Raw genomic sequence first — 27,041 nt, forward strand, 5'->3', positions numbered from 1 at the left:
AGTAAGAAACATAATAGATTTAATTAAATGGCACATCAAAATCAAATCTTCAATTTAAAAATGTTTTTTGAATATGTACAAAATAAGCATTTGCTTTAACTTAAATAGATACTGAATCATCCTTTGAAAGTAATTTGAATTTCTTCTACTCACATCAAGCAATGTTTTTGTTAATCTCTGCAAGCTTCTTTCTTTCTTTTCCAGCTCTTCCATCATCTTGTGAGTGGTCATCTTTTCTTCAGACAGTTTCCCTTGCATAGACTAGAATAAAGAGAATTGTTAAAATTGAAAGCAAAATGCAATCTGGTAAGTAACAAGGAATATTGATTCTGAATAGTTTAGATCTATCATCCTCGCCAGCCCCTTGGAAGATGAAGCGCTCACATTTAAGTCAAACCATATTATCTCTAGAGCAGATGTCTACAACGGGGAAAAAAACACCATCTTTTCCAAGAACGTTTTTAATCTGGGTAAAATATGTTAAATCTACATAATACATAAACAAATACTTTAGTCTATGTTTTGATAATACAGGAAGAATACACATAGAATTATTATGAAGGAGAAGGCTCTTGCCATCACAGTGGACTAAAAATAGACCACTGTCAGACCTCCCACTGGCAGGTGAACAGACAGAAATGAGGACAACACCTCATAAACTAATTCAAGCAGATCATTTTGGAAAGAAAATGAAAAATCCTATGAGGTTTTTGAAAGGTATTCCTATCTAATAAATATTATTATAGTAATAAAAAATAATAAAAATACAAAGTCCATTGTCTTTAGTTAGATCATGATGACCTTAACTAAATGTGTGTTTAGTAACAGAGATAGACTACATCCAATTAAAACAAAGACTAGTAAGGAATAGACAATCTTCACAATTTTTTGAAGAACTGATTTACTGAATAGCACTTCTGTTCTAAAAAACTGGAAGATTAATATTAAAGAATTTGCAACTTCATCTCAAGTGCTATTAATCTTTTCACACAAATATATACATATGCTTTAATATTTTTAGGTTGTGTAACCATTAAGAGTAGATTGGCAAGTAGCTAAATTAAAATGAGCACAAAACATTTCTTACCTGAATTTCTAAAATCATTCTATTAATCTCGTCTTGTTGGCGGTCTATTATCTAAAACACAGAAAACATACCAGTCTGAATCAATTTTTTCCCATTGCTTTTTAAAAGTATTGGTATTTCAAGAAAACAAAGAAAATCACAGGAAATTATAAGTTTTTTTAAAAAAATTAGGGTGTAATTTTTTTATAAAAGTATTCATACCAAGTATCCTTTAAATAGCCACATATGTAAAATTGCAAAAGTCTTCCTACTTCTTAATAAAAATTTTCTCGAATGCAATTTACAAAAATAACTTTGAAACAGACTTTGAATAATGTAGGAAGGAAAAAGATATCCTTTTGTTTTTTCTAAGAATATAATTTCCCGAGTTTGGTTTTTATTTAAGTTTACTTAATGGGTATTTTATTTCCAAATAAAAATATGCAAACTAAAAATTCCACCAGCTATTAAATATTATAAAAAATATAAATCAAATAACTCTAAGTTATATATCTACACATATGACCATGACCACATAGCATTGATTTCTTGTTATTATGAAAGATATGTACTGACCTTACTAGCATTCTCATTTTGTTCTCTTAGGTTATCATTTTCAGTCTGAAGCTGTTTTGCATCTAACATAGGAAGGCGAATTCCATCTTCAAGGCATCTTTCTACCTTTTGCTGCAAACTATTTTAGAAAAACAATTATATAAAGAAAATGGGCTCTAGATGCTAACTTTGGTAGAAAATTTCAACATAAATACAGCCCCTTCTGAGGGTCTATAATATTTTTTAATCAAGACTTACGGACAGTATATAAATAAGTTTGAGTACCCATAGTTCATGAAAGTAAGAAACATACTGGAGGCTGATCATCTCTTCAGGAATGAGACCAGAGTCAAGTTGCTTCGTATGTGGCATCCTCAGGCCCTCATCACCCTAACCCGAGCTCTGAGATCTGAGCCCTCTTCTCTTCCTCCCCCACAAAAAGCAGAGTTACTGGGTTAAGATGACTGTGGTAGGGAGCCTAAGAATATGAATACACATCTTTTGCCCTTCATTCTGAGCTCAGGAAAAGTTTGTAAAGATAGCTGTTGCCTAAACCAGCAGAATTACATTTCTCCTTTATTAATAAGAGCAGCAATCTAATATATGTATTACTTCACCTAACAGTTTCTCATGCTAGCCATGCAACAGAGTTGCATTTTAGAAGAACAAAAGACAAAAGACCCTCTGGCACACTAAGAATAAAAGAGTAAATGGGAGGATGTTATTGGCCCTGAGAAAGTTATAGCATTTACAATAATGACCAAAACCAAAATATAACAGAAAGACACTTAGGAATAGCTCCACTTTAGCTTGTGGTCATACTCAAGAGTTACAGAATACTAAAAGAAATAGACTTCATCTTATTTGGGTTTTGCTATTTTCATTATTTTTCTCCTTTCAAGTATTATGGCTATCCTGTGTTTTCTGCCTTTCAAAAAAAACAAAGGAGCATTGTGATCTTGCTCCCTGACAATGTCCTCAGTTTGGCTCAATACATGCTTATAGAATTTCAAAAGAGAAATGCCATATTCAGATTGTGGACAAAGAATTGACAGTCCTAATATACAATATGAGCTTCAGATGTGTTGGTAAATAATGGCACTAGAGAAGTTATATGTATTACAAATGTAGTGTACTGCTTTGTAATATACTACCTGCCATGAAAAAATTTGCTTTCTCAGTCCAAAAGTGAAAAACACATTATTTCAATTTCAGAATACATTTTTCCCCCAATGCAGTCAAGACACAACTATGTATTTATAACATTCCAAAAGACATAAAACTTTTGAAAAATGAGCCAACAATGAGGAAGGGAAAATGTATTGTCATGGAAAAATACCAAGTAAGTCTTCTTTCATATATCCATTCTCATTTTCTTTATGTTATAAAGCATGCTCACTTGGAAAAGTAATAAATCTCTTGATCAGCTAAGGTATCAACTATTGCATTATTAGGGCTCACACCCACATATTTACTTACTTTTCTAATATGAAAACTTTTCTCATTTCTTTTGAAATCTCAAAAGTTCTTATGTATTCATAAAGCAGGAACTTAAGAGATATTATACAAAAGCGAAAACTGTAATGATATAAATCAAAGTCACATATACATCTGCAGTTCTGGCACTTCAGGAATACTGTATTATTTAGCTGAGGAAACGGAAATAACACTCCTGTCCCCAAAGTCAAGTGCCGCCATAGCCATACAAGTACTGAAAAATATAGAGAAGACCTTCTCTGGTTCTTTGCACCCATTTGAAATCGAGCAAAATTTTCTGGGATAATATCATCTCAGAGAGTATCAAGATAAGATTAGGAAATGGAAAATGTATTCTGAAATGCACTGTACTAAGTCTTTCCAAATAAAAAATACCAGTGTCAATGTCTCCAAAAACCTAAAAGCGAAAAATCTAAATAAAAGAGAAGGTATAAAATCTTATTAAATATGTAAAAGCACACACTGGAACAAAACAAACATTAAAATTATTTTCAAGTGTTCTTAGTTCTATATTCATAAAACAACACAGCTTGAGTTTACAATCATAATGCCCTATTAAAAGAGAACAGATACATTACCTCTTTTCATTTTATCAGTAAGATGACAGAAAAAGATATATGGTAGAATTAGTGGAAGTCATAAAGCTATTTTGAGACAAGAAATAGGATATAAGATGTGGAGTTATAAAAATTTCCCTTAAAGAGCAAGAAAGCAGAAAACAGAAGAAAAGTAAAGGTAGAATCAAAGTGTATGCATTTTTCTGGAGCTTAGCTTAGGAACACTGAATACTGAATTGTCCCAGAAATTGTAATTTTCTGCACTGAAATCCAAGGGAAAAAAGGAGACCAGACATACTTAAGACTCTGAAAGCAGCAAAGCAGTATTAACATGGAATCATCAGATAGATTTTGATTAAACAGCTGAGAATACATTGAGTTATATATAATTGATATAGCATGAAGAGTATATTTCTTAAATTTAGTTTTTTGCTTTTTTGTCTCATTCTTCAGGATATTTTATCTATTTATGATCAATAACCTAATAAATTTAAGTTTTACAAGACAGGAGAGTAGGTGTACATGCATATTTAACACAGTTGTCCAGATTTTTCAGGAATCCAATATTAATTTTCCAGCTTGAATACAGTAGCTAAATATACTAACAAATAATATTCCCTATAATTCTAACTGCAGTGATTTAAAAGCAAGATCCCATGAGGCAAGATGTGTCAGTCAAACTGAAACGTACGTGGCAAACGGCCCTATCTGTCCCTCCGCGGCAAGGTGAAGAGGAGCCAATGACGTCACTGGACACACCTCACTAAGGAGTGCAGTCTGAGTACCTGGCTGCCTCTCCTCCTGATACTTTGCGTTTTCACTTATCTCCCTTTGGCAAGATGTCAGTATGTTGCATTAAAATGTTAAACAACTGAGACAACCTGTTTTAAGGACACAATTACTTCTGGTTCTTAATAATACCTCTTTAAGATAAAAAGAATAAAGAGTAATTATTAAAAATTAATGTATTTTAAGTGAAATGCTTTATGAAAAATATAAATAATTTTAAAATAACAAAAGAATTACTGAAATTTTTCTTACTTCTGAACTGTAGTTACCAACTCCTTTTCTTTCTTTTTCTGGCATATTAACTGTGCCTCTTTGTCTTGACACTGTTTTTTCATCTCTTCAAGCTTTTTTTCCATATCTATCAAAGTCTCTTGCAAATTCTTGTTTTTTTCTTCTAGAACCTGCAGCTAAGAAGAAATGTTTTAAAGTTCATACAACATGAAATATTAAATGTCTTTCTACTAGAAATTGTTACTGTGTTCTCAAAGATTAATACACTGGTTAAAATCACACTATTTTCATTTCATCCCCTTTCTAACACTTTATCTCCTCCTTTGTGTAAAGAGAGCTGGGAGAATGAAATTATGGAGAAAAAGAGAATGGAATCAAAAAGTTCTAGAGGACAGCGAGAGAAGGTGAATGATCTCAATTTGAGGGATTTTTTAAAATTATATTTTTAATTGTGGCAAAATATACATAACAAAAAAGTTACCATCTTAACCATTTTTAACTGTATATTTCAGTAGTGTTAAGTATATTCACATAATTGTACAACTAATAATCAGAACTCTTTTCATCTTGCAAAACAAACTTTATACCCATTAACAACTCCCTAGCCACTTCTCCCCTCAGCCCCTGGCAACCACACTTTGACTTTCTGTCTCTATGAATCTGACTACTCCAGGGACCTCATACAATATTTATCTCTTTGTAACTGGCTTATTTTACACAAGAAATTACCCTCAAGTTCATCCATCTTGTAGCATGTGTCAGAATTCCCTTCCTTTTTAAGGCTGAATGGTGTGCATATGCCACATCTTGCTTATGCATTCATCCATTGGTGGGCACTCGTTGCCTCCACCTTTTGGCTACTGCAAATAATGTTATGAACACACATCATGTACAAACATCTGTTTGAGACCCTGCTTTCAATTCTTTTGGGTATATACACAGGAGTGGAATTGGTGGATTGTATGGTAATTATATTTTTAATTTTTTGATGACAAAATTATCATTTTCCATAGTGGCTACACCATTTTACATTCTGACCAATAGTGCATAAGGAATCTAACTCTCCGCATCGTTGCTACCAACACTTGCTTTCTTCTTTTTTTTATATTAGCCATCTTAATGTGGTATAAACCCAGGTAGTATAAACCCATGTTTTAAAATCTATATTCCTTGCTGTTCCTGGTCATGCAAACTCCTGTCCTCCTCCTTCAGTCACCCTCTCTTAGTTATACAAACTAGAAATTAACTTAAACAGAGAATGTGCTGTAGGTCTAGAGTCAGCAGAATAGTGGCACTCTGTGGATTAGACCAATGATTTCAAGTGGAACAAGTTTCCCTTCCAGGGGACATTTGAAAACATCTGCAAACAGTTTTGGTTTGGGGTGGGGGGAAGGACAAAGCAGTGCTATTGACATCTAGTAGATAGAGGCCGGAAATACTGTTAAGCATCCTTGAACGCACAGGACAAATCCTACAACAAAAAATTATCCGCCCCAAATGTCAACAGTGCTGAGGCTGAAAATTCCATGATTAGTAAGATTTTAAAAAAAGACTGAAAAATAGGTGGTTTATAAATAGGGTTTCAGGGGGACAGGCCCCAGAACTGGTCGAAAGACTCGGGAGGGGGTATCCTTAAGAAAGGAAAATGGTCAGAAAAGAAGGCGAAGGAGTAAATGGAGATCATAAAGTAGAAGAAAGAATTTGTGGAAAAATTAAGAAGGATGAGGAAAACAAATCAAATATCTGGAAAGATAGTAAAAAAAGGTCTTGTTGAACCTTGTTGGAGAGATCTCACAGAATGCTGGGAAAAGTCAGACTGTGTGAATGTATGTATGGGGTAGGTATGTCAGACTGGTTTGGAAACTACCTTTGAGAGTAGAATATAAAGTGAGACAGTTAACATACAGGTTCATTGGGAAGGTAACATTAACAAGAAAGATCTACTTATGCTTAGATGAACAGTTTCTAATTAAAAGTTAATCCTAAAAACAGCAATTAAACAGATTTAACTTATAATTAGACAATTATATAACTAAAATTTTAAATTACAGAAGTTATGAAATTTCTAAAGCATTAACTGAAAATATGTTCTTCATGCCATTTAAAGACGAGCACTGGATTTCCTGTTACCTGGAGACTCTGACTCTGGACATCATCTAGTGTTGGAAGATCAGCCAGATACTTTTCCAAGGTCTCAATTCTTCTCTGCTTTTCTTTGTTTTGTTCAGATTCCTTCTGGCATTTCTTTTTCAGGCTATTGATGTATCTATCTCTAGTTTTAAGCTATAAAAAGATTATAAATCTTCAGTGGTTTTGTGCCATTAAAAAATAATAACAAAACAAACATTCTAATCTTAGGCATCACTGAATTCTCCAACAGTTCTAGGTTATAGTTGATACCACACCAACTCAAGTAAGATTTACTTTATTTCATCAATTCTAATATTCATATTTTTTCAAATTTCATAGCACTGAAATCAAGTTTTTGAAATTTTTTGTTTTCATTTACAGCTGATGGCATCTTTTAAACTGCAGTCAGCCAGATAGCAGTAATAAAGTTTTTATTGTATTATTTACCCTAGTTTTTAATGCCTGCATATGTGAAAATTTGATCAAGGCTATTCTTATTTTTGGTATTTCAAGAGTGTTATGTACATCTTGAAACTATGTGTTGAAAATTTTACATTATACTTTGGCACTGACAAAAGTTATTTGGTATTCAGCATGACACAGAAACAGAGCCATGAGGTATAATTTCAAAATCAGTGAAGCAAGTCATTCTCTGGAGGAATGAGTCTAATTCTTATTTCTTACAAAGTTATATCCAAATGTTTTGAATTAAGAAAGGAAGATAACTACAAATAATTAAATCTGTTCTGTTACTAACAAACTTGCAAAGGAATTGCTTATCATGGACTAAAGCAATACAATCAAAGCTAGAAGGACTTTCAACAATAAAGATTTTTTAAAAATTAACTAAGAAAAATCTAGGAGGACTTACTAAAATTATTAAGTAGTTGGGAACTGATAAGGGGACTAGCCATACCAATCCATACCTCAAGCAAGACAACTGTTAAGGCACTGTGGCATAATTAAGCTTATAGCCTGTGTACTAAAAATTACATAAAATAATGGTGTGCTTTATTATTATCATTTTAGGATTGATGAAATATGTTAGCTGAGCACCTACTATAGAACACATAGAGCACATGACACTAGAAAATCCCAATCTGTGTAGGCCAGACCTCAGATTTCTATGTAGTAATTTTTTTCACCTTTGCATGTAAAATAAACTCTTCAAATTCCACCTTATTTGCAAAGCTCTTTCAAACTTAAGATCAATTAAAAACAATATGCATATATAAACAGTTGCCTAAAAAGAGAACTCCAGACTCATATTTACCTTAAATGACCAGTCTTCCAAACATTTAACATTTTTTAGAAGTTTACAAGGTTTTAAAATATTTTTGCAGCCTTTTCCCATTTCGCCAGGGAAATAAATGCTAGTAATTAGTGGTATAATGGAGTAGTCCTTCATATTTTACTAAAGCTAACACTTGACCAAAATTTAGTTTCTTCATGCCTTATCTAATTTCTTCAGGCCCAATGTATAACAAATTTTATTAAAACAACTTCAATTGGAAAAATGAATCACATCTCATTCATTCCATCAGTAACATCAGAATCCATTTATTACCTTGGGTAAGAAGCAAAACTGGCAAAACAGACAAATCCCATTATTTAGTGGGGCTTTCTCGGGACTAAAGGCAAGTGTGCTGGTATGACAACTTAACTTGTGATCTATTACAACTCACAGACTGCTGGCACTGATGGTGACCTGCAAGACCACATAGTATAATTCGCTTTCAGAATATGAGGCCTAGAGATCTTTTGTGACTTAACGACAAATCTCAGAGACAGAGTTGGGATTTAAGCATAGATTGTCTGACTGAACACTAAAGCCGATGCCCTTTCAGTTCTATACCACGAACCAGATTCCCATAAATTCTCTTACAACCAGCTGTGCTGGATCGCACATCAGCAAAGCCTGCTCTTCCTTAGCAAATAACTCCGTAAGTGACAGAAGTAAACACAACCCCCAGTCTATTTTACTAAGTGAAGTGTTCCAGAATTTACACTTAGACACGACACAGTGATGTCCTCAAAAAGCAGCCACTGGAATAGATCAGCCATGTGGTCTTCTACTACTCAAAGAAGTCCTCGTTTTCTTCTTTTTCTTTGGTCAGTCAACTGTCTTCCTTGCTATGATGCCAAGCTTGCTGCCCTTGATCACAAATCTCTGCCAACACTCTCCTACTGGATAACCTCCTTTATTTGTTGACCACAAGTTGATAACCCATAACCACTGGGTCTTGTTTTTTTCCAGCCTTGCTCACTAATGAGAAGCTCTTTGTTTTATTTTATTTTATTTTATTTTTTAACTTCAAAGTTTTGTGTTGTTTTAGGTTCACAGAGGTCACTGAAGTTTGAATTCCAGTAATTATTCCAGGTAAATGAGGCATCACTAATAAATCTTTCCTATCCTATTTATAAAAGTTAAATGTTTTTCCTTCCAGGAAGTATTATGCAACCCTAAGATCATTCTTAGAAGGCAACAGGAGGGCCAGGCCTGTTTTAGAAGAGGTTAACAAACTAATTTATTTTTCTTTATTTTAAATACAATAATTAGAACAAAACAGGTTAGTGAGGAAGTGTTTTTCTGTAAATTTTTTACAAATAATTGTTACAACCAAAGCATCAGCTTTGGAGTTAAATTGTCTTGAATTTTACTCCTAGCTTTTTGACAACTTCTATCTACATGCAACTAGACAAATTTCTCAAATTACTTTTCTCAAAGCTTGAGTTGCCTCATTTTTTAAAATACGGGCATAGTATATATCTCATAGGGTTTTCTGAAGGTTAGGATTAAATAAGAAAATGCCCTGAATGCACATTAACATGCTGTCCAGCACACACAAGAAAGAACTCACTAAAAAGTAACTTCTTTTATTATTATTATGCTTATTATTAGCACATTAAATGTTTTTCTGTAAAAAAAAAAATCAGTCTTGATCAGCATTAGAGAAAATACATGAGGAAGAAAACAATGCAATCCAATCTCATGTGGGCCCAAAGTGCTGTGTAGCTGATGCATTACCAATGAGTATATTTTCCAGCTGCTACACTCCCTTCGGGAACTCAGCTCCATGCTGTCTGATACACACTTTAGCCTCTACACTCACCCCTTCCTCAAGTTTCCCTGGCACAGACACTTCCATTCTTAACTGCTTCACTCCACAGAAGGCAATTCCTCTTCCTTCCCAAGAGTGCCTCTTCCATCTTGTTGTCTGTTATCAACCTTTCCCTATTTCTCTTAGGAACTCATTTCATCACCCACTCTGACACCTTTGATATCCCTAATTATTCTTTCTTTAGTCCTTTGTTCTCCAGCCTAGACTGACAGGCAAGTATCCCCCACCCCGCCATGTTACCCTGACTCATGCGCCTATCTCCCTCTTCTCCCCACAATAATGAACTTTTTTAAGATTTTGCTCACTTCTGCTGGGGTCCGCTCATGCATGTTGAAGACATGTTTTTGGCCTAATTTAACTTCATTAAAAATACTTACCTTTTCCTCTAATTTCTTCTTCTCTTCACTAAATTGGCTTATTCTTTGTTTGAGAAACTGATTAAGCTGTAAAACCTCTTTCTCAGTAGATGCAAGCTTTTGTTCAAGTTCCTCTTGCTGGGAATTGGACACTGATGGATCTGAAAATGGAGTCTGGAGTGCAGTGCTCTCATATTGTGGCTATTAGGAAAGAAAAACACAGGTAAGACTTTAAAAGCGTACTTGTCTTGAATAAATGAAAAGAAATTGGAAAGGAGGTAGAGCACATATAAGCTCTAGCAATAAACAGATCTTGGCATAAATTCCAGTTTGTCCCTCATTTAATAAAGTGTCACACACAAAAACACAACGAAACTGTCAAAGTGCTAAGATAGCTGTACACGTAGTAGCTACGGAAAGGCTTTATAGATAGGCATACATATAAAAACTCAAATGAGGTTGAAGAACTCAAAATGTCCCAAAGGTTTTAACACTGTCCTGCACTAGAGACTGAGTGGTATAGAGGGTCTACCTAAAACATAGTCACAAACCCAAACAGACAACCAAAATGAGGAAACAAAGAAACAACCCCCAAATGAGAGAACTAGCAAATTCTCCAGAAGAAGAGATAAATGAAGCAGAGATAAGAAATTTATCTGAAATAGAGCTCAGAGTAATGATGTTAAAAATGCTCAACAGTATGAAAAAAGATAAAGCAACTACGAAAATGAACAGTCTGAGATAAAGATGACATAACACAAATAAAGAAAACATTGGAAGCAATATACAGCAGACTAGGGGAAGCTGAGGCTGGATTCAGTGAATTAGAAGACAGAGTTGAAAATAACACTCAATTAGAGAACCAAAAAGAAAAAAAAACAATTAAAAAACAGGAGGACAGCTTAAGGGAGCTGTGGGACAATGTGAAATGTAACAATATTAAAATAGTAGGTGTGCCAGAAGAGGCAGAAAGAAAGTAATAGAGAAGGTGTTTGAAGAAACAATGGTAGAAAACTTTCCTAACCTGGTAAAGGAAAAAGTCACACAAGTTCAGGAGGCACAGAGAAACCCAAACAAGAAGAACCCAAACAGACCCACACCCAAACACATCATAACTAAAATGCCAAAAGTTAAAGAAAAAGAGAGAATAATCTTAAAGGCAGCAAGAGAAAAGAAAACTGTTACCTACAAAGAAGTTCCCGTAAGGCTGACACATGATTTCTCATCAGAAACTCTACAGGCCAGAAGGGAATGGCATGAAGTACTCAAGGTAATGGAAAGCAAGGATTTGAGACCAAGATTACTATATCCAGCAAGGCTATCATTCAAAATAGACAGTCAAATAAAGAGCTTCCCAGACAAAAAAAAAGGCTAAAGGAGTTCATCATCACCAAGCCAACAATACCAGAAATGCTTAAGGGATTGCTGAGAAGAAGAAACAGAAAGAGAAACGTGGCCATACAGAATTAAAATGGCTATAAATAAGTACCTCTAATAATAACCCTAAATGTAACTGGATTAAATGCTCCATTCAAAAGGTGTAGCATAGTGAATGGATACAAAAACACGACCTAACTATATGTTGTCTACAAGAGACCCACCTCAAAACAAAAGACACACGCAAGATGAAAGTGAAGGGATGGAAAAAATTTCTCCATGCAAATAGAAAAGAAAAAAAAAGCTGGAGTAGCAATACTCATATCCGACAAAATAGACTTTAAAAGCATCATGCTAAGCAAAATAAGCAAGTCAGAGAAAGATAAATATCATACAATCTCACTCATTTGTGGAATGTAATGAACAACATAAACTGATGAACAAAAATAGAGCCAGAGGGAAAAATATTCTAGAATGTAATAGAAGTAATCCTGTTATTTGCAGATTTTTAATATTTCCTATAACTTTTGTGATATCATACTATGTTAGTACAATTTTGGTAATATTACTATACTTAAAATCCTTTTATTCTTGAAATATTTATGTTTATTGCATGTATTATTATATGTAAGATCATTTTTCTTGAATAATTGGTGTTTATTGCATGTAACATTATCACATTTAAAATCGTTTTTCTTGATATTAATGTTTATTGCATATAACATTATACTTAGGATCGTTTTTTTGAAATATTAAGGTTTATTGCATACATTATTACATTTAAAATAGTTTTTCTTTAAATAAAAAAAACTAATGGTAGCTACATAAAAATCTTATTTTATATCTGAAAATAAATTATGACATCTCTTCAAAAAAAAAAAAAAAAAAAAAGCAAGCTAGCTGTGTGAGACCCTGAGTAAGATCCTGGAACTGAAATCAGACACACACACACGAGTCTATAAAGTCTATAGTTGAATTAATAAAAAACAACAACAAAAACCTGACCCAAAGGTGAAGATGCAATAAAAAAGCATATAAATAGATTTATCATGTTCAGGATATGTAAAAAAATGACAGCTGGGCACCGCCTTTTATAAACTGAAACTAGAAGCCCAGTGCACTGCAGGGGGGCAGGGAGTCCCTCAGCCCGGCCTGCACCCTCTTGCAATCCTGGACCACTGGCTCCTAACTGCTTGCCTGCCTGCCTGATCACCCCTAACCACTCGCCTGCCTGCCTGATAGCCCCTAATCACTCTGCCTGCCTGCCTGATCACCCCTAACTGCTCGCCTGCCTGCCTGATTACCCCTAACAGCCTCTGCCTCGGCCCCTGCCACCACTGCTTCTTCAGGAATGACATCCGGAAGGTCATTTGGCTGTCCAGTCTAATTAGCATATTATGCTTTTATTATTATAGATTATGAGAGGCATAAAAGAAACCTTATATAATTATATATTGGACACAATATCATATGGCAGACAAAGAAAAGTCATATTAAGTGCAAAGTCTCAGGAAGTGTGAGGACAAATGATGACAGCACTGGGAGAATGAGAAAAAAGGGTTTACTGGGAAAGTGGCTTTTGAGATAGATTTTGAAAATAGGAAAGATTCTAGCAGTAATAGAAAAAAAGAAAAAAAAATTTCAAAAAGGCAAAGGATGGAACATATGCAGAGAATATTCATGTCTGTTTAAGGTATAGGTTATAAGAACGGGGAGTATAAAGAAACATTTAAAAATCTAAGTGGATCATATTGTAGAACAGAAAGGTTCAGAGTTTAACCTTAATTCTTAGAAAACAGAAAGCCAGTGATGTTTTTAGAACAAGAAAGTAACATGATTTCAGAAGACTGTGAACTATGTTTTGTAAATCCCCTGGTTTTGGTTACTTCCTGGCATTTTATGAATTCCCTGGTATTTGGCCCGGTCTTTCTTCTTTAGTCTTTAACAAAAGAGTCCACATTTTGTTTTGTTTTTTCCATGAAGTCCCGTTAACCACAGGTTGACATTTTAGTATAAGGCATTATAGTACAAATTACTTTGGTTATACCAATTCTGCCATTTAAACAATCTAGGAAGTTTGAAGTTCAGGATAAAGACCTCGTTCTCATTTCCTGCCTCTGAGACTTGGTGATGCCTATGTCTCAGGTCATCAGGACTGTCAGGTTATTAAAAGTTCTTAATGGGCAAATAGAAATCACTTCTCAAGAACATGTTTTTCACCTAGAAATCCATAAAAGAACATTATTTTATTTCAAAAACTTGTTTTATTTAACCTAGAATATACAGAATATTAAAGGTATTATTTTCTTTGTTTAATGTGTTATGGAATTAGGATGAACAAACTATGAACCCCAAAATGTACATATTCAAAATGCTGTGCATTAAAATTAATGTTGTTCATAGATTCAAGGTAAAAATCCCTTTGCTAAAGAAATGTTTTATCATCATATTTGTTGTTTCTTCTAACCCCTTCCATTTAATTAGTTCTCTAGATCTATCCAGTTAATACTTCAGATATCTCGCTTTTATTAACTACCCTAATCATTTAAAATCAAATTTCTTAACAATATTTTAATTATCCACATAATTTAAAATCCTTGTAATAGTTTTAGTAATCTAGCCCCTTTTCCATATCCTTGCTATTTCTATGTGTCCTGGCTGACTGGCTTTGAGAGCCCTCTACTGGCCTGATGCTATGTCAGAAAGGATTTTATTCAGCTTTCGGATACACATTATATTTTACATACCATTGGTAATATAATAGTTGTATCATTCAAGTAAAGCCTTTATTCAAAATAATAAAATTACAAGGACAAACTGCACAGTTCTATTAAAATATTGCTATCAGAAATAAACCCTCACAATATACGGTGAAATGATTTTTGACAAGATGCCAAGACCAGTCAATGGGGAAGAGACAGTCTTTTCAACAAATGGCTCTGGGAAAACTGGATTGTTCACATGCAAAAAAATGAAGTTGGATCCTTATCTAACATAATATATAAAAAATAACTCAAAATATATCAAAGATCTAAATGTCAGACCTAAAATTGCAGAAAAGCTTAATGTCATTGGATTTGGCAATGATTTATTGAATATGACACCAAAGACAGAGGTTAAAAAAAAAAAAAAGTAGGTAAAGTGAACTTCATAAAAATTAAAATATTTTGTACATGAAAAGACACTATCAACAGAGTAAAAAGGCAACTCAGAATGAAAACAATGTTTGCAAATTGCATATTTGATAAAGGATTAATGTCCAGAGTACATAGAGAACGTCTAAAACTGAACATCAAAAAAACAAACAACTAAATTAAAAAATGGACAAAGGTCTTGAACAGACATTTCTCTAAAAAAAATACAGGCATACCTCATTTTATCATGCTTGTCATTATTACACTTGGCAGTTACTGCATTTTTTACAAATGAAAGTTTGTGGCAACCCTGCATCGAACAAGTCTAAGTATAAAATTAATATGCCTTATTAATAAAACAACTATAAAATCCTCTGTAATCTTACCTGCAAACTAGACAAATAAGAATCCCCACAATTTACATAGTGTCCTAACATGGCATGTTGTGCCCGTAATTCATTATCCCTTATCCGCTCGTGTAGGTGGGTAATTTGTTGCTTCTGCCTGCAAAACATAAATTGAAGTCAGAGTATAAAAAATGTTTTTAAAAAGTACAGCATAGGAAATACAGTCAATTCTATTGCAATATGTATGATGCCAGATGGGTACTAGACTTATCGGGGTGATCGTTTTGTAAAGTATATAAATGTCTAATCACTATGTTATACACCTCAAACTAATATGATACTGTCAACTGTAATCCTATATAATAAAAGGCTAATATGCAAATCAACTGAACAGCGAAAGACTGGTTACTATGATGCACACTGGCCACCCGGGGACAGACACTCACACAGGAGCTGCCCCCTGGTGGTCAGTGCGCTCCCACAGGGGGAGCACTGCTCATCCAGAAGCCCCGCCATACACAGTGGTGGTGGCAGGAGCCTCTTCTGCCTCCATAGCAGTGCTAAGGATGTCCAACTGCTGGCTTAGGCCCACTCCCCATCAGGTGGACATCCCCCAAAGGCTCCTGGACTGTGAGAGGGTGCAGGCAGGGCTGAGGGACCCTCCTCCCCCCGAGTGCATGAATCTCGTGCACTGGGCCTCTAGTTGTAAAATAATTTTTTTAAAAAATTAAAGTATTAATTTCAGGATTGTACAATGCACTAAATTGTAAGTGTTCAAAATATATACAAGCTGTGACTACTCATACAAAATTCACTTGTATTAGAAATATCAAATATTTTTAAAGCTTTTTCATAAAATCAATTAAAACTATCTTCTAGAATCGTCATTATCAAGCATTAAGCATATACTATATGTCAGGCTCTGTTCAAGAGAAAATAGTAGAAAATAAGAAAGTCCAGATGTCTACGCTCTAGTTCATACTCCAGTAGGTCTTTAATTCCTAAGTAAAATCTTTTGAAATTTCAACTCTTAAATATATTTAAAAGTTTGAATTAGTGTTTAATTTTAAAGCTAAAATGTTTACTACTTTATCCCATATAAGCACATGAAAATAAGTATAACTAGCATTGATTAAACACCTCCTCAAACTATTTCCCAACCACCATGATACTGAGCATGTTTAATTATCTCAAAAGTATGCATAAATGACAAAGAACCAATACATATCACAGATAATTAAATAATATTAGGTTTATTGCTCAAAATAATCAGAAATCTATTAAATATATCAGAATTTTTTTTCAGAGCTTTGGTACTCAAACATACAAAATTTTTGGAATATACCCCCATATCCAAGATTCTTATCTGTAAGTCATCTAACTTTAAATATTCATGATTTTCATAGTTTCTGTGCCTTCATATCTAACATACATTAAAGGAAATGATATTAAAGTAGCTTTCCAATTTGATATTTCCTAAGTCTGAAATACAAACATTTACTTGCAGCTTTGATAGCTCATTAACATTGCAGCTAACTTGCAACATGTACAAAGAAGATGAGTTTCCAAATAATGCATTACTCTAATGTAACTGGGAGTATGGTAGAAGACAGACAGACAGACAGACTGACCCACCAACAAACCCTTAGTTCTGTGTGTGGTTCTTAAAAGGACTGAGATTGGGGAAAGACAGACAATATATTTGGTAAAGTTCTATTTTTTTAAAGTCTACACAGTGGATACAAAGGTATTTTTTTAAATCTACATTTCTGTATGCCTGAAATATTTAGTAATTAAAATAAAACAGACTCACCGATCAATTACAATTTCTTTCTGCCTTAGCAATCCTTCCTTTATTTTCAACACTGATTCCCACTTTGTGAAATCCTGATAGCCCGAAGGTGAGTAACTTTGACGAGATGATCCAGCCAAAACCTGCACAAACATGTTTATACTGTTAGTATTCTAAACGTGTCTAAAGGAAATATTTATATAGCATCTAGTATTTTCCCAATGATTTTCATTAAAAAAGGGAGAACTCCACCTTTGAAAAAATTTTACAGACTATCTGAAATCATACTTGTGAATACAACATAACTTGAAAACCAGCAAGGAAGTTCCAAAGTAAATGTACAAGTCTAAGGAAGAACTAGTGACAATGGAACAGTTAATCTGGCTTATTGTATTACTATATATAAAATCTTGTTCTCATTATCTTGTGGAAGCTTTCTGGAAAAGAGATTCATCATTTCCTAAAGAAGGAGTGCAGTAAAGAAATATACAATAGCTAGACGAGACAAACATTACCAGAAGGGTTTCCAAAAGGAAGTAAAAACAGTGTCTGTAGCATTCAGATTTCAAATTGTCATTCATCACATCATCATAATTACATTATAATTTCAAAAGCTAAAATGTTTGCACAAAGTAGTAAATATATCCATAGAAAATATATCCATAGACAATATAGCTATTAGGCAAATAATCTAGGTGTCTATTGGCCGCTAGTATAAATATCATTTAGAAAAAAATATATTCTTAGAATTTAAGAAACATTTGAGATATTTAAAACATATCAATGACCATAAAAACCAACATGACAGATATCCTCAAACTTCTATTGCTGAAACAAAAATTTAATACTGGTGTATTGGGTTGAACTGTGTCCCGTCAAAAGGATATGTTGAAGTGCTAAACCCCAAACATGTCAGAAAGAGGGTTTTTGCAGATATGGTCAAGTTAGCATGAAGTCATCAGGGTGGGCCCTAACCCAGTATGACTAATGTTCCATGAGAAAGGGAAATCTGAACACAGACATGCACATGCAGAGGGGAGAGACATTTTAATCATGCAAAGATGAAAGCAGAGATTGAAGTGACATATCTACAAGCCAAGGAAAACAAAAGATTGCCAGAGAAGTACTAGAAACTTGGCCTGGAACGGATTCTTGCTTCACAGCCCTCAGAAGGAAAAGGAACCAACTCTGCTGACACCATGATTTGGGACTTCAAACCTCTAGATCTGTGAGACATTTCATTTCTGTTGTTTAAGTTACCTGGTGTGTGTTCTTTGTTATGGCAACTCCAGGAAACTAATACATTGGTAAATCAAGTAGGAACATAAATTCCTTGTCAAGCTAAATGATGCTATATAAACACCACAAAGCAACTTTAAAAGAGTTCAAATGTGCAACGATATTTTTATCTTTTTTTCCAAAGATGATACTGACAAGACCTAGTTCTGAATAAACCACTAATTGTGTGACATCAACTAGTCCTTGATTAACCCTTCAAGTTAAGATGATTGCCAAGTATATCAGACGGGATGTTTCGGGCAGAAAGACAGGCAAGGTGAACAGACTAGGAAGAGAAGAAACTAGGTTATAACAGAGTACATCACAGTCAGGTGGGCAGATATTTGGAGTGTGACACAAAGTGTTACAGGGGCAGGTTAATCAGATATCCTATCTCTAAATTTCATTCTTTCCCTTGCCTAACATACAACTCAGGCTTATATTCAGCTAGTATACACCAATACAGATATGTTAGTTGTTACAATACTAAGTTACTTTCACTGTGGTTGGTAACTAGCTACTGCCCAAACCCCATGAATGTCCTCTCCACTCCCCAGGCCACTGCCCAGGACCTTCCATCGTACAAAAAACAGTTACTTCTTGGCACATAAAAAAGGGCTTCTCAAGATCCTGTTCATTCATAAATGGCATCCTTTCTGTTTGATTGATTCCTGCACTAGTCAGCCCCCAAATCTGCCAGCTCAACACTACTACCAACATATATTCAATTGGAAGAGCCAGGATTCATACTCTTCAACAAAAGAGCACCAAATTGTTACTCTGCTTCTACTATGGTCTAATTAACTAAGAAGTTATTACAAATTTTATCACAAGGGCTAGAAAAAAACTGAAACTAACTGCTCTTAGAAACTAAGAGAAGATTCAGCCCCATAAACAAATATTGTTGACATTAAGAGAAAGTCTCTACTTATTTCAATTCCATGTTACTTAATGACTATCAATTTATTAGGCAAATCATTTCATAAAATTTATTTTGTCAAATGTAGCTCAAACAGAAATTAAAACAATAAAAGCTAAGCAAAACAAAAGACCATATCAATAATTCCAAAACTCAACATAAAATCTGGAAATTACCAGAATGTTTTGATGAAACCTCTGTGCTATAGGTTATCATACTAAATATATCATTTATTTGGTGACTAAAAATAACTATATTTTATTTATATACTGAGTTAGATATTAATATACTTTTACCAGTTGACAAATTCATTAAATATTGGTTTTATACATTGTTATCACACGTAACAAAAAACATATAAGGTAAATTAAAGATCTATGGTCTCTTCTTCCAAAGATCTAAAAATGGCTCCTCCATTTCTGATCATCACACGTCAGGAAAGACCTATACCATAATATTGAAGCTATGTTGCTTTATAATCTTGTGCCTATTTTAATAAGACAAGTGCCTAGGCAATAGACGATGAACTTCTCAAGAAGACATTATTCTTTATAAGTAATCTTCCAAAAGATTTCCCATACTAACAACTTCCTAAGGAGAAGCCTTTTCTTGATTTGGCATCCAGAAAGAAAGGAGTAAACAGGAAAAAATAGGACTGCGAGAGAAAAGCAAATTATAATACTACTTGGTTTGAACCACTGGCAGGATGAACCACTACATAAAGGACTTGCCATGTGTAATACTAAATAGAATGGAGCTCTTATTACACTTAAGGCTAATACAGTTAGGCATTTCTCGTGTAGACATTAGACCTCAACAAAAACAAAATATATAATTACCACATAGAATACCTATACTTTATTTTTCTTTACACTTTTTCTCTCTAAAGTAGAATTGAGGGGAAATGAAGACTTTGTCTGCTAGGAGAGAACACTTAAGTACTCAAAGATACACTATATATGACACAATGTTAGTTTTATCTTTTCATCACTTTAGTGCTATTCTACACATGCAAATAATGAGATAAACGACCAGATGAAGTAAATACTGTATGTGCCATATTTTGGTATGCCGAAATATGACTGTGGGATTTCAGGGCATGCCACTCCAAAATGTGCTGCTTTGACATTATTTTGAGCTGCAAGCACTGGAAAAAACATTCAGGGAGAGGCTTTTCTGAACTCCATTCATCTGCCTGAAGATCCTCCAAAAAGAACCCAATTGTCTTTTTGCGTCCCTCCTTTTCCCTGGGTATCTTCCATGTGTACATGAGAGATAAAAACATATTGACAAATTGATTTTTCTCTTGTTAACCACCTTTTATTACAGGGGTCTCAGCTAAGAATTAACTCAGAAGGGGAGAAATAAAATTATTATTTTTTCCCTTATAACAACCTACAGTTGGTTTTAAAGATTGTCGATACTCTAGGACAGGGGTGGGGAATGTCCGGCCCACAGGCCATATATAAAGCCCACAAAATCATTTGGTCTGGCCCTGACAAGGCATTAGGAATAAGTTAAATGTTTGGCCAAATATAGCAGGCTAATTTTTAAGTTGATAATTTTGTATGGCCCACCAATGATGTTATATATATTCAAATGGCCCTTGGCAGAAAGAAGGCTCCCCATCCCTGCTCTAGGAGAATAGAGATTTTCTTTCCAGTGTGGCTCAGTGGTTGAGCATGACCTATGAACCAGGAGTCATGGTGCAATTCCCAGTCAGGCACATGCCCAGCTTATGGGCTCTATATCCATTAGGGAGGCTCTCTCTCATCATTGATGTTCCTATGTCTCTCTCCCTCTCTCTTCCTCTCTAAAATCAATAAAATATACATATACATTTTTTAAAAAGATAGGGACAATCCTGCTTCAAAATATGAAAAAATAGAAAAGTAGTTTATATTCAAATACCCTTTCCTCCTGAGACCCATTAGTGACACATTTTTATCCTGAGTAGTAAGAAAACAAGTAAGAATGTCTATTCAACAAAATTATAACTTTCAGGAGAGGCATACCATTTTGTGGCAGTTATATATTGATAGTAAAATATTCCAGAAAGCATAGGTATTGCTTTGATAGAAGCTGAAGAAGACACTGAAGAGATATTTGAATATTTCTAGAAAAAATGTTTTAAAATTCACATATCAATAAAGTAGAAAATTACTATTATGCTGTTGTTCTTAGAATTTCAAGCAGTTAGTCATATTTCTACTTAACTGTTGCCAATATGAGTAATCAAGAAGAACATAATAGCTTAAACTGATGAATACCCAATTTATATTTATAGCTTTTGAATAACATAATTTCAACTGACATGAACATGAGATCTAAAAGATAATTACAAAGGAATGTAACTCTCATCATTGATATTTCTATCTCTGAAATAAAAAAAATATACATTTTTTTAAAAGATAGAGGACAATCCTTCATAATATGAAAAGTGTCTGAGCTAATTTAAAGTATGGAATAGAAAGGATGTCATCAAAGTAACAAACATATCAAAATCTGTACAGGTGGCTCAGTGGTTGAGCATGACCTATGAACCAGGAGTCATGGGTATCTTCCATGTGTACATGAGAGATAAAAGAACTAACTCAGAAGTACTAGACACTTGGCCTGGAACGGATTCTTGCTTCATAGCCCTCAGAAGGAAAAGGAACCAACTCTGCTGACACCATGATTTGGGACTTCAAACCTCTAGATCTGTGAGACATTCCATTTCTGTTGTTTAAGTTACCTGGTGTGTGTTCTTTGTTATGGCAACTCCAGGAAACTAATACATTGGTAAATCATTTTTTAAAATATATTTTATTGATTTTTTACAGAGAGGAAGGGAGAAGGATAGAGAGTTAGAAACATCAATGAGAGAATCATCGATCAGCTGCCTCCTGTACACCTCCTACTGGGGATGTGCCCGTAACCAAGGTACATGCCCTTGACCGGAATCGAACCCGGAACCCCTCAGTCCGCAGGCTGGCACTCTATCCACTGAGCAAAACCGGTCAGGGCACAAGTAAACATTTTTCATATATATTTGGTAGTTACCAAACTCGGACAGAAGAGAAGTCCTCATTTAGATGTTCTACCTAAAAATGCATAAGATACAGTGTTGCAATGATAGTTTAGCAAAGAAAATAGTAGTTTATCATCCAAGGAGGAATCATAACTCTCTGCATCTAGACGCAATCATCCAGATTCATAGGCCTATAATACATGTACAATCTACCTGTTATTGTAAATAGCAATTTCCATGCTCATAATTGAATAGGGATAGTGGGCATATACAACAACCCAAATACATGCTACTTAGATGAGACCCAGTGATATGAAAAGTTGCCAAAATGTCACTTAATGGTCAAACATGCTTCTAAAATAAGCTTGCTATTTGCAGCTGAAAATAGCTCCAAATTCCTTGGTCTCGTCCTGGACATGCTGTTAAATTTAGATAATCTAGCGCTACCACACTTAGCTGGAATACAACCTCTGCGATTCTTCAAGTTGGTTATCTCGCCTTCATTTGCTTTTGTTCCTTAGCTCATTCACCACTCACAACATGTCAAATAGCACAGCAAATCTTCCTCTGTTTCCTGGAATAGTCTATCTGAAGAGATACCCTATAAGAGCTTTTTGGTAAAATAATCATAATGCTTCACCCCAAAATAAATTCATAAAGCTCAAAAATAAAAATGAACTATAAATTACATAGGATTTAAAGAGCTTTTATTCAGCAAGAAAAGGAAAAACATGGATTATATGATTACTAAAAGAATTGTGCATTAAAATAAGATCTGTATCTTACTATATTACTAAGAGAGCGGTTCATTTAATAAAAATCTATATATTAACTAAGTCCATGTAATTATTTATGAAGCATATTACTACACATTTTCTCTAACAAAATAAAAAACAAAAAACATATAAAAATATTCAATCTGTAACTTCTTCCTTAGAGTGACCTATTAAAGACCCAAGTCCACATCTTAACACTTGAAATTTAAATTATAGAAGGAACTGAGCTGTTAATGATATTATTTCTTTGTTTTGTCTTTATTACTAACTCTATGCTATCTTCAATGGTAATAGACCCTAGAAACAAATGATAAAAAAAAACTAATGAGAGGAGCGTATATCTCTTTTTCTACGTCATAAAAATACATGTGCATAAAAATAGAGAACCTAGAGGTATTACTGATTTCCACTGTGCTAAACATCTAATTACTATTAAACCCATTATTTCCAGGAAGCAACATGTCCCCTCTCAATTTGTTTAATGTCCAATATGTGTTTGTATTACATGGTGTGTTTTTTCAATGTCAACAAAGGAAAGATCCATGCACAACACACAATCTTATTACAGTCACAATGCAAATGTGAAGGGGGAAAATAGTATATCCAAGACTGAGGAGCAAGTCAAATTCAAGATTATAAAATCAGAACAAGTTGATTGCTGTTCAGTTTAACATCCCTTCATATATTTTTCTAAAATGTTTAAGAACCAGAGATGTTAGTGATTTGAGCCTAGCTCATTACTTGGCCCATAGCACACAACAAAAACAAGTTGATTAACTATAATCCCTCAAGTATATTTCTCAGCCTTCAAAAAAAATCTAAAAATATTTTCCAACAGCACAGGAAGGTACTGTAATTAGAGTATTATGATAGTAATCAGGACAGTGTTTCCTTTTCCAGTTTAGTCTGTATCATGGTAAGCCAGGCCGTAATCTTTTATAACCCCTGGGACTCAGCACAGAACCCAACAATCTTTGCTAAATATTGAGCAATCTAAAAATTATCTACAAAAGGCTGCCATCTTCCAAGTTATCATTACTTAAAATCTCTATTATCATTTTTAGAGCAATGATGTATTAACACAAATATATACACTTTAAAGATACAGTTTAAAGAACAGTCCACAAACTTAACATCTGAATAAAAATCATGTTTTCCAGCCTTGATCTAGCTTCATTTCTCTCAGACTCAGCAACTCTCTGAGTAATCTACATAACTAATTTAATTTTAGCTTGCATTGTAGAGAAAAATGTGAAAGATAGTCATTGGTGGCCATACTGGGTTCTATTTTGGAGGTGTGAAGTCTCCAGCACTTTCTGATTCTCTCACATACATTACACAGATTTTTAATTATCCAAATTTTGAATTATTTTAAATATATTTTATTGATTTTTTGCAGAGAGGAAGGGAAAGGGATAGAGAGCTAGAAACATCGATGAGAGAGAAACATCAATCAGCTGCCTCCTGCACACCTCCTGCTGGGGATGTGCCCACAACCTAGGTATATGCCCTTGACCAGAATCAAACCTGAGACCTTTCAGTCCGCAGGCCGATGCTCTACCCACTGAGCCAAACCAGCTAGGGCCAAATTTTGAATTTTTAGATATTTTATTTTCTCAGGTTAGATTTTTAAATGTTAATATATTAATGCTGGAATCAAAAATAAACTCTTCAGATATCATGGCCCCAACTAAAAAATAAACCTATAAAAATGAATACATTCATAGAGAAGCCTAATAAACAACTCTGCCAAAAGCATCTCTGGAAACTGACGCAGGGCTGGTCCTGGAACCCACTTACCACCCACCTTTGACCGACTCAAGGGCAAATGGAAACAGCAGATGATATGTTCACATCCTTTGGCTGTGTTTATAAACTTTTAATTCAGAGATGGTTAAAGATAAAGCACAGATGTCCTGAGATATATTAAAACAATGTACAACTCTCAGTATATTTCTGATAAAAAGTTACAATGTCTCCACATCAAGAAATTAAACTTAATATTTTTCACTAAGACACTTTACATCTCTTGCTTGATAAGGTAAACATGAGTTCCACATTTCAAAATCCACTTTACATAACCTTCTCAAACAATGCATCTATATTGAAAAACCAAGGTTCTGTTGAAATTGTGTTCTAGAAACCTAAAGAGGATTGTGTAACTGAAGGACAAAGGCTATTATGTTTCAGAGGGTCCCACCTGAGGCAATCAAGGACTTAAATGTTAAAATCAAAGTCTTTATATAAAAGCTCAGACCTAAATCAAGGTAAGGGTAACTTCCCCATCCTTAGCGCAGAAGCACAGTTAAAAAGGCCACCTGACCTAAACCCACAGTGTGACTCCTTTAGTGGATAGGGTGATTCAGTCATATCATTCTGCATGTTGACCAGTTTCAGTCTAATCCTCACCAAAAAAAATTCTATTCATAGATAATTTCATCAAAGAAGTTTATTGATATAAAAGGAACTGCTGTCACCTAACTACCAAAACTTTCAAAAATTACTAAATTGTAATTCAAATACAAATCAAATTCATTTAAGAGCTTGATCATCCTTGAATAAACTGACATCTACACTAATAAAAGAGAAACATGGTAATTAGCGTACGACCATTACCCTTCCCATTGGCTAATCAGCATATCCTTATGCAAATTAACTGTCAGCCAAGATGGCGGCTGGCGCCATGCACTGAAGCGAGCAGGGAGGCTTGCTTGTTTCAGTGACTGCGGACTCCAACGTTCCCCGCCTAACTTGCTGGCCTCTCAGCTGCAACTCTAAGCAACTATGTACTATGTTGCAAATAAGAAGCTAAACAAAACCCCAGAAACCAGCCGGACTGAAAGCCAGCCGGACCGCAACATTGTATCGATGTTTTCAGCAGCAAGGCCTCAGAGCTAAAGCTGGCCCAGAATAAAAAGAAAAAAAAAGAAAACAAGGAGCGGTTGGGAGCTTCAGTCACTCGCCAGCCGGAAAACAGCCCTCAGCCCCTCACCCAGACTGGCCAGGCACCCCAGTGGGGACCCCCACCCTGATCCAGGACACCCTTCAGGGCAAACCAGCTGGCCCCTACCCATGCACCAGGCCTCTATTGTATATAGTAAAAGGGTAATATGCCTCCCGGCACCGGGATCAGCGGAGCAGCGAGGCTCCCGGCACCGGGATCAGCGTGAAAAGGGGCAGCGCCCAAACCCCCTGATCGCCCTGCGGCTCTGTGTGTGACAGGGGGCAGGGCCACAACCTCCCTATCCGCCCTGCTCTGTTCGTGACAGGGGAAGGCGTCCCAACCCCCTGATCAGCCCTGCTCTGTGCCTGATAGGGGGGAGCTCCCCAATCCCGATTGCCCTGCGGCTCTGTGTTTGACAGGGTGCAGCGCGCCAACCCCGTGATGGGCCCTGCTGTGTGTGTGACAGGGTGCGGCGCCCCATCCCCGCCCCCCACGGGCCCTGCTCTGTGACAGGGTAGAGCCATAACCTCCCCATTGGCCCTGCCCTGAGTGTGACAGGGTGCAGCGCGCCAACCCCCTGATCAGCCCTGCTCTGTGGATGATAGAGGGTGGCGCCCCAACCCCCCTCCACGGGCCTTGCTATGTGTGTGACAGGGTAGAGCCATAACCTCCCCATTGGCCCTGCCCTGAGTGTGACAGGGTGCAGTGCCCCGACCCCCTGATCCGCCCTGCTCTGTGTGTGACAGGGGGCGGTGCCCCTACTCCCCTATCGGCCCTACTCTGTGAGTGACAGGGGGCAGCACCCCAACCCCCTGATCGGCCCTGCTCTGTGCGTGACAGGGGGTGGCACCGCAACCTCCCCATCGACCCTGCCTTGAGTGTGACAGGGGGCGGTGCCCCAACCCCCCAATCGGCCCTGCTCTGAGCCTGACCAGGGGCTGCACCTAGGGATTGGACGTGCCCTCTGCCACCTGGGAGCAGGCCTAAGCCAGCAGGTCGTTATCTCCCGAGGGGTTCCAGACTGGGAGAGGGCACAGGCCGGGCTGGGGGACCCCCCTCCCCACCCCCCCGAGTGCACAAATTTTTGTGCACCGGGCCTCTAGTTTAGTTATAACAAGCTTATAGAGTCAAGACTAAAAAGACAAAGGAAGGTCAAAT

General features: G+C 35.6%; 1 protein-coding gene across 1 annotated transcript in view; it reads right to left on the reverse strand.

Annotated features, from left to right (window-relative positions):
- CEP85L (centrosomal protein 85 like) overlaps positions 1 to 27,041 on the reverse strand; it is an 86,011-nt gene that overhangs the window by 10,376 nt on the left and 48,594 nt on the right. The window contains exons 4-11 of the mRNA XM_070417554.1: positions 16,975 to 17,096; positions 15,201 to 15,318; positions 10,325 to 10,504; positions 6,826 to 6,978; positions 4,717 to 4,871; positions 1,643 to 1,760; positions 1,088 to 1,138; positions 154 to 261 (exon numbers count right to left, since the gene is read on the reverse strand). Of these exons, the coding sequence (XP_070273655.1) occupies positions 154 to 261; positions 1,088 to 1,138; positions 1,643 to 1,760; positions 4,717 to 4,871; positions 6,826 to 6,978; positions 10,325 to 10,504; positions 15,201 to 15,318; positions 16,975 to 17,096 (1,005 nt within the window). The remainder of the gene's footprint in view (positions 1 to 153; positions 262 to 1,087; positions 1,139 to 1,642; positions 1,761 to 4,716; positions 4,872 to 6,825; positions 6,979 to 10,324; positions 10,505 to 15,200; positions 15,319 to 16,974; positions 17,097 to 27,041) is intronic.

This window comes from Myotis yumanensis, unplaced genomic scaffold (genome assembly GCF_028538775.1).
Source record: "Myotis yumanensis isolate MYYU_CA2020_CCGP unplaced genomic scaffold, mMyoYum1.0.hap1 SCAF_6, whole genome shotgun sequence".
Lineage (NCBI taxonomy): Eukaryota > Metazoa > Chordata > Mammalia > Chiroptera > Vespertilionidae > Myotis > Myotis yumanensis.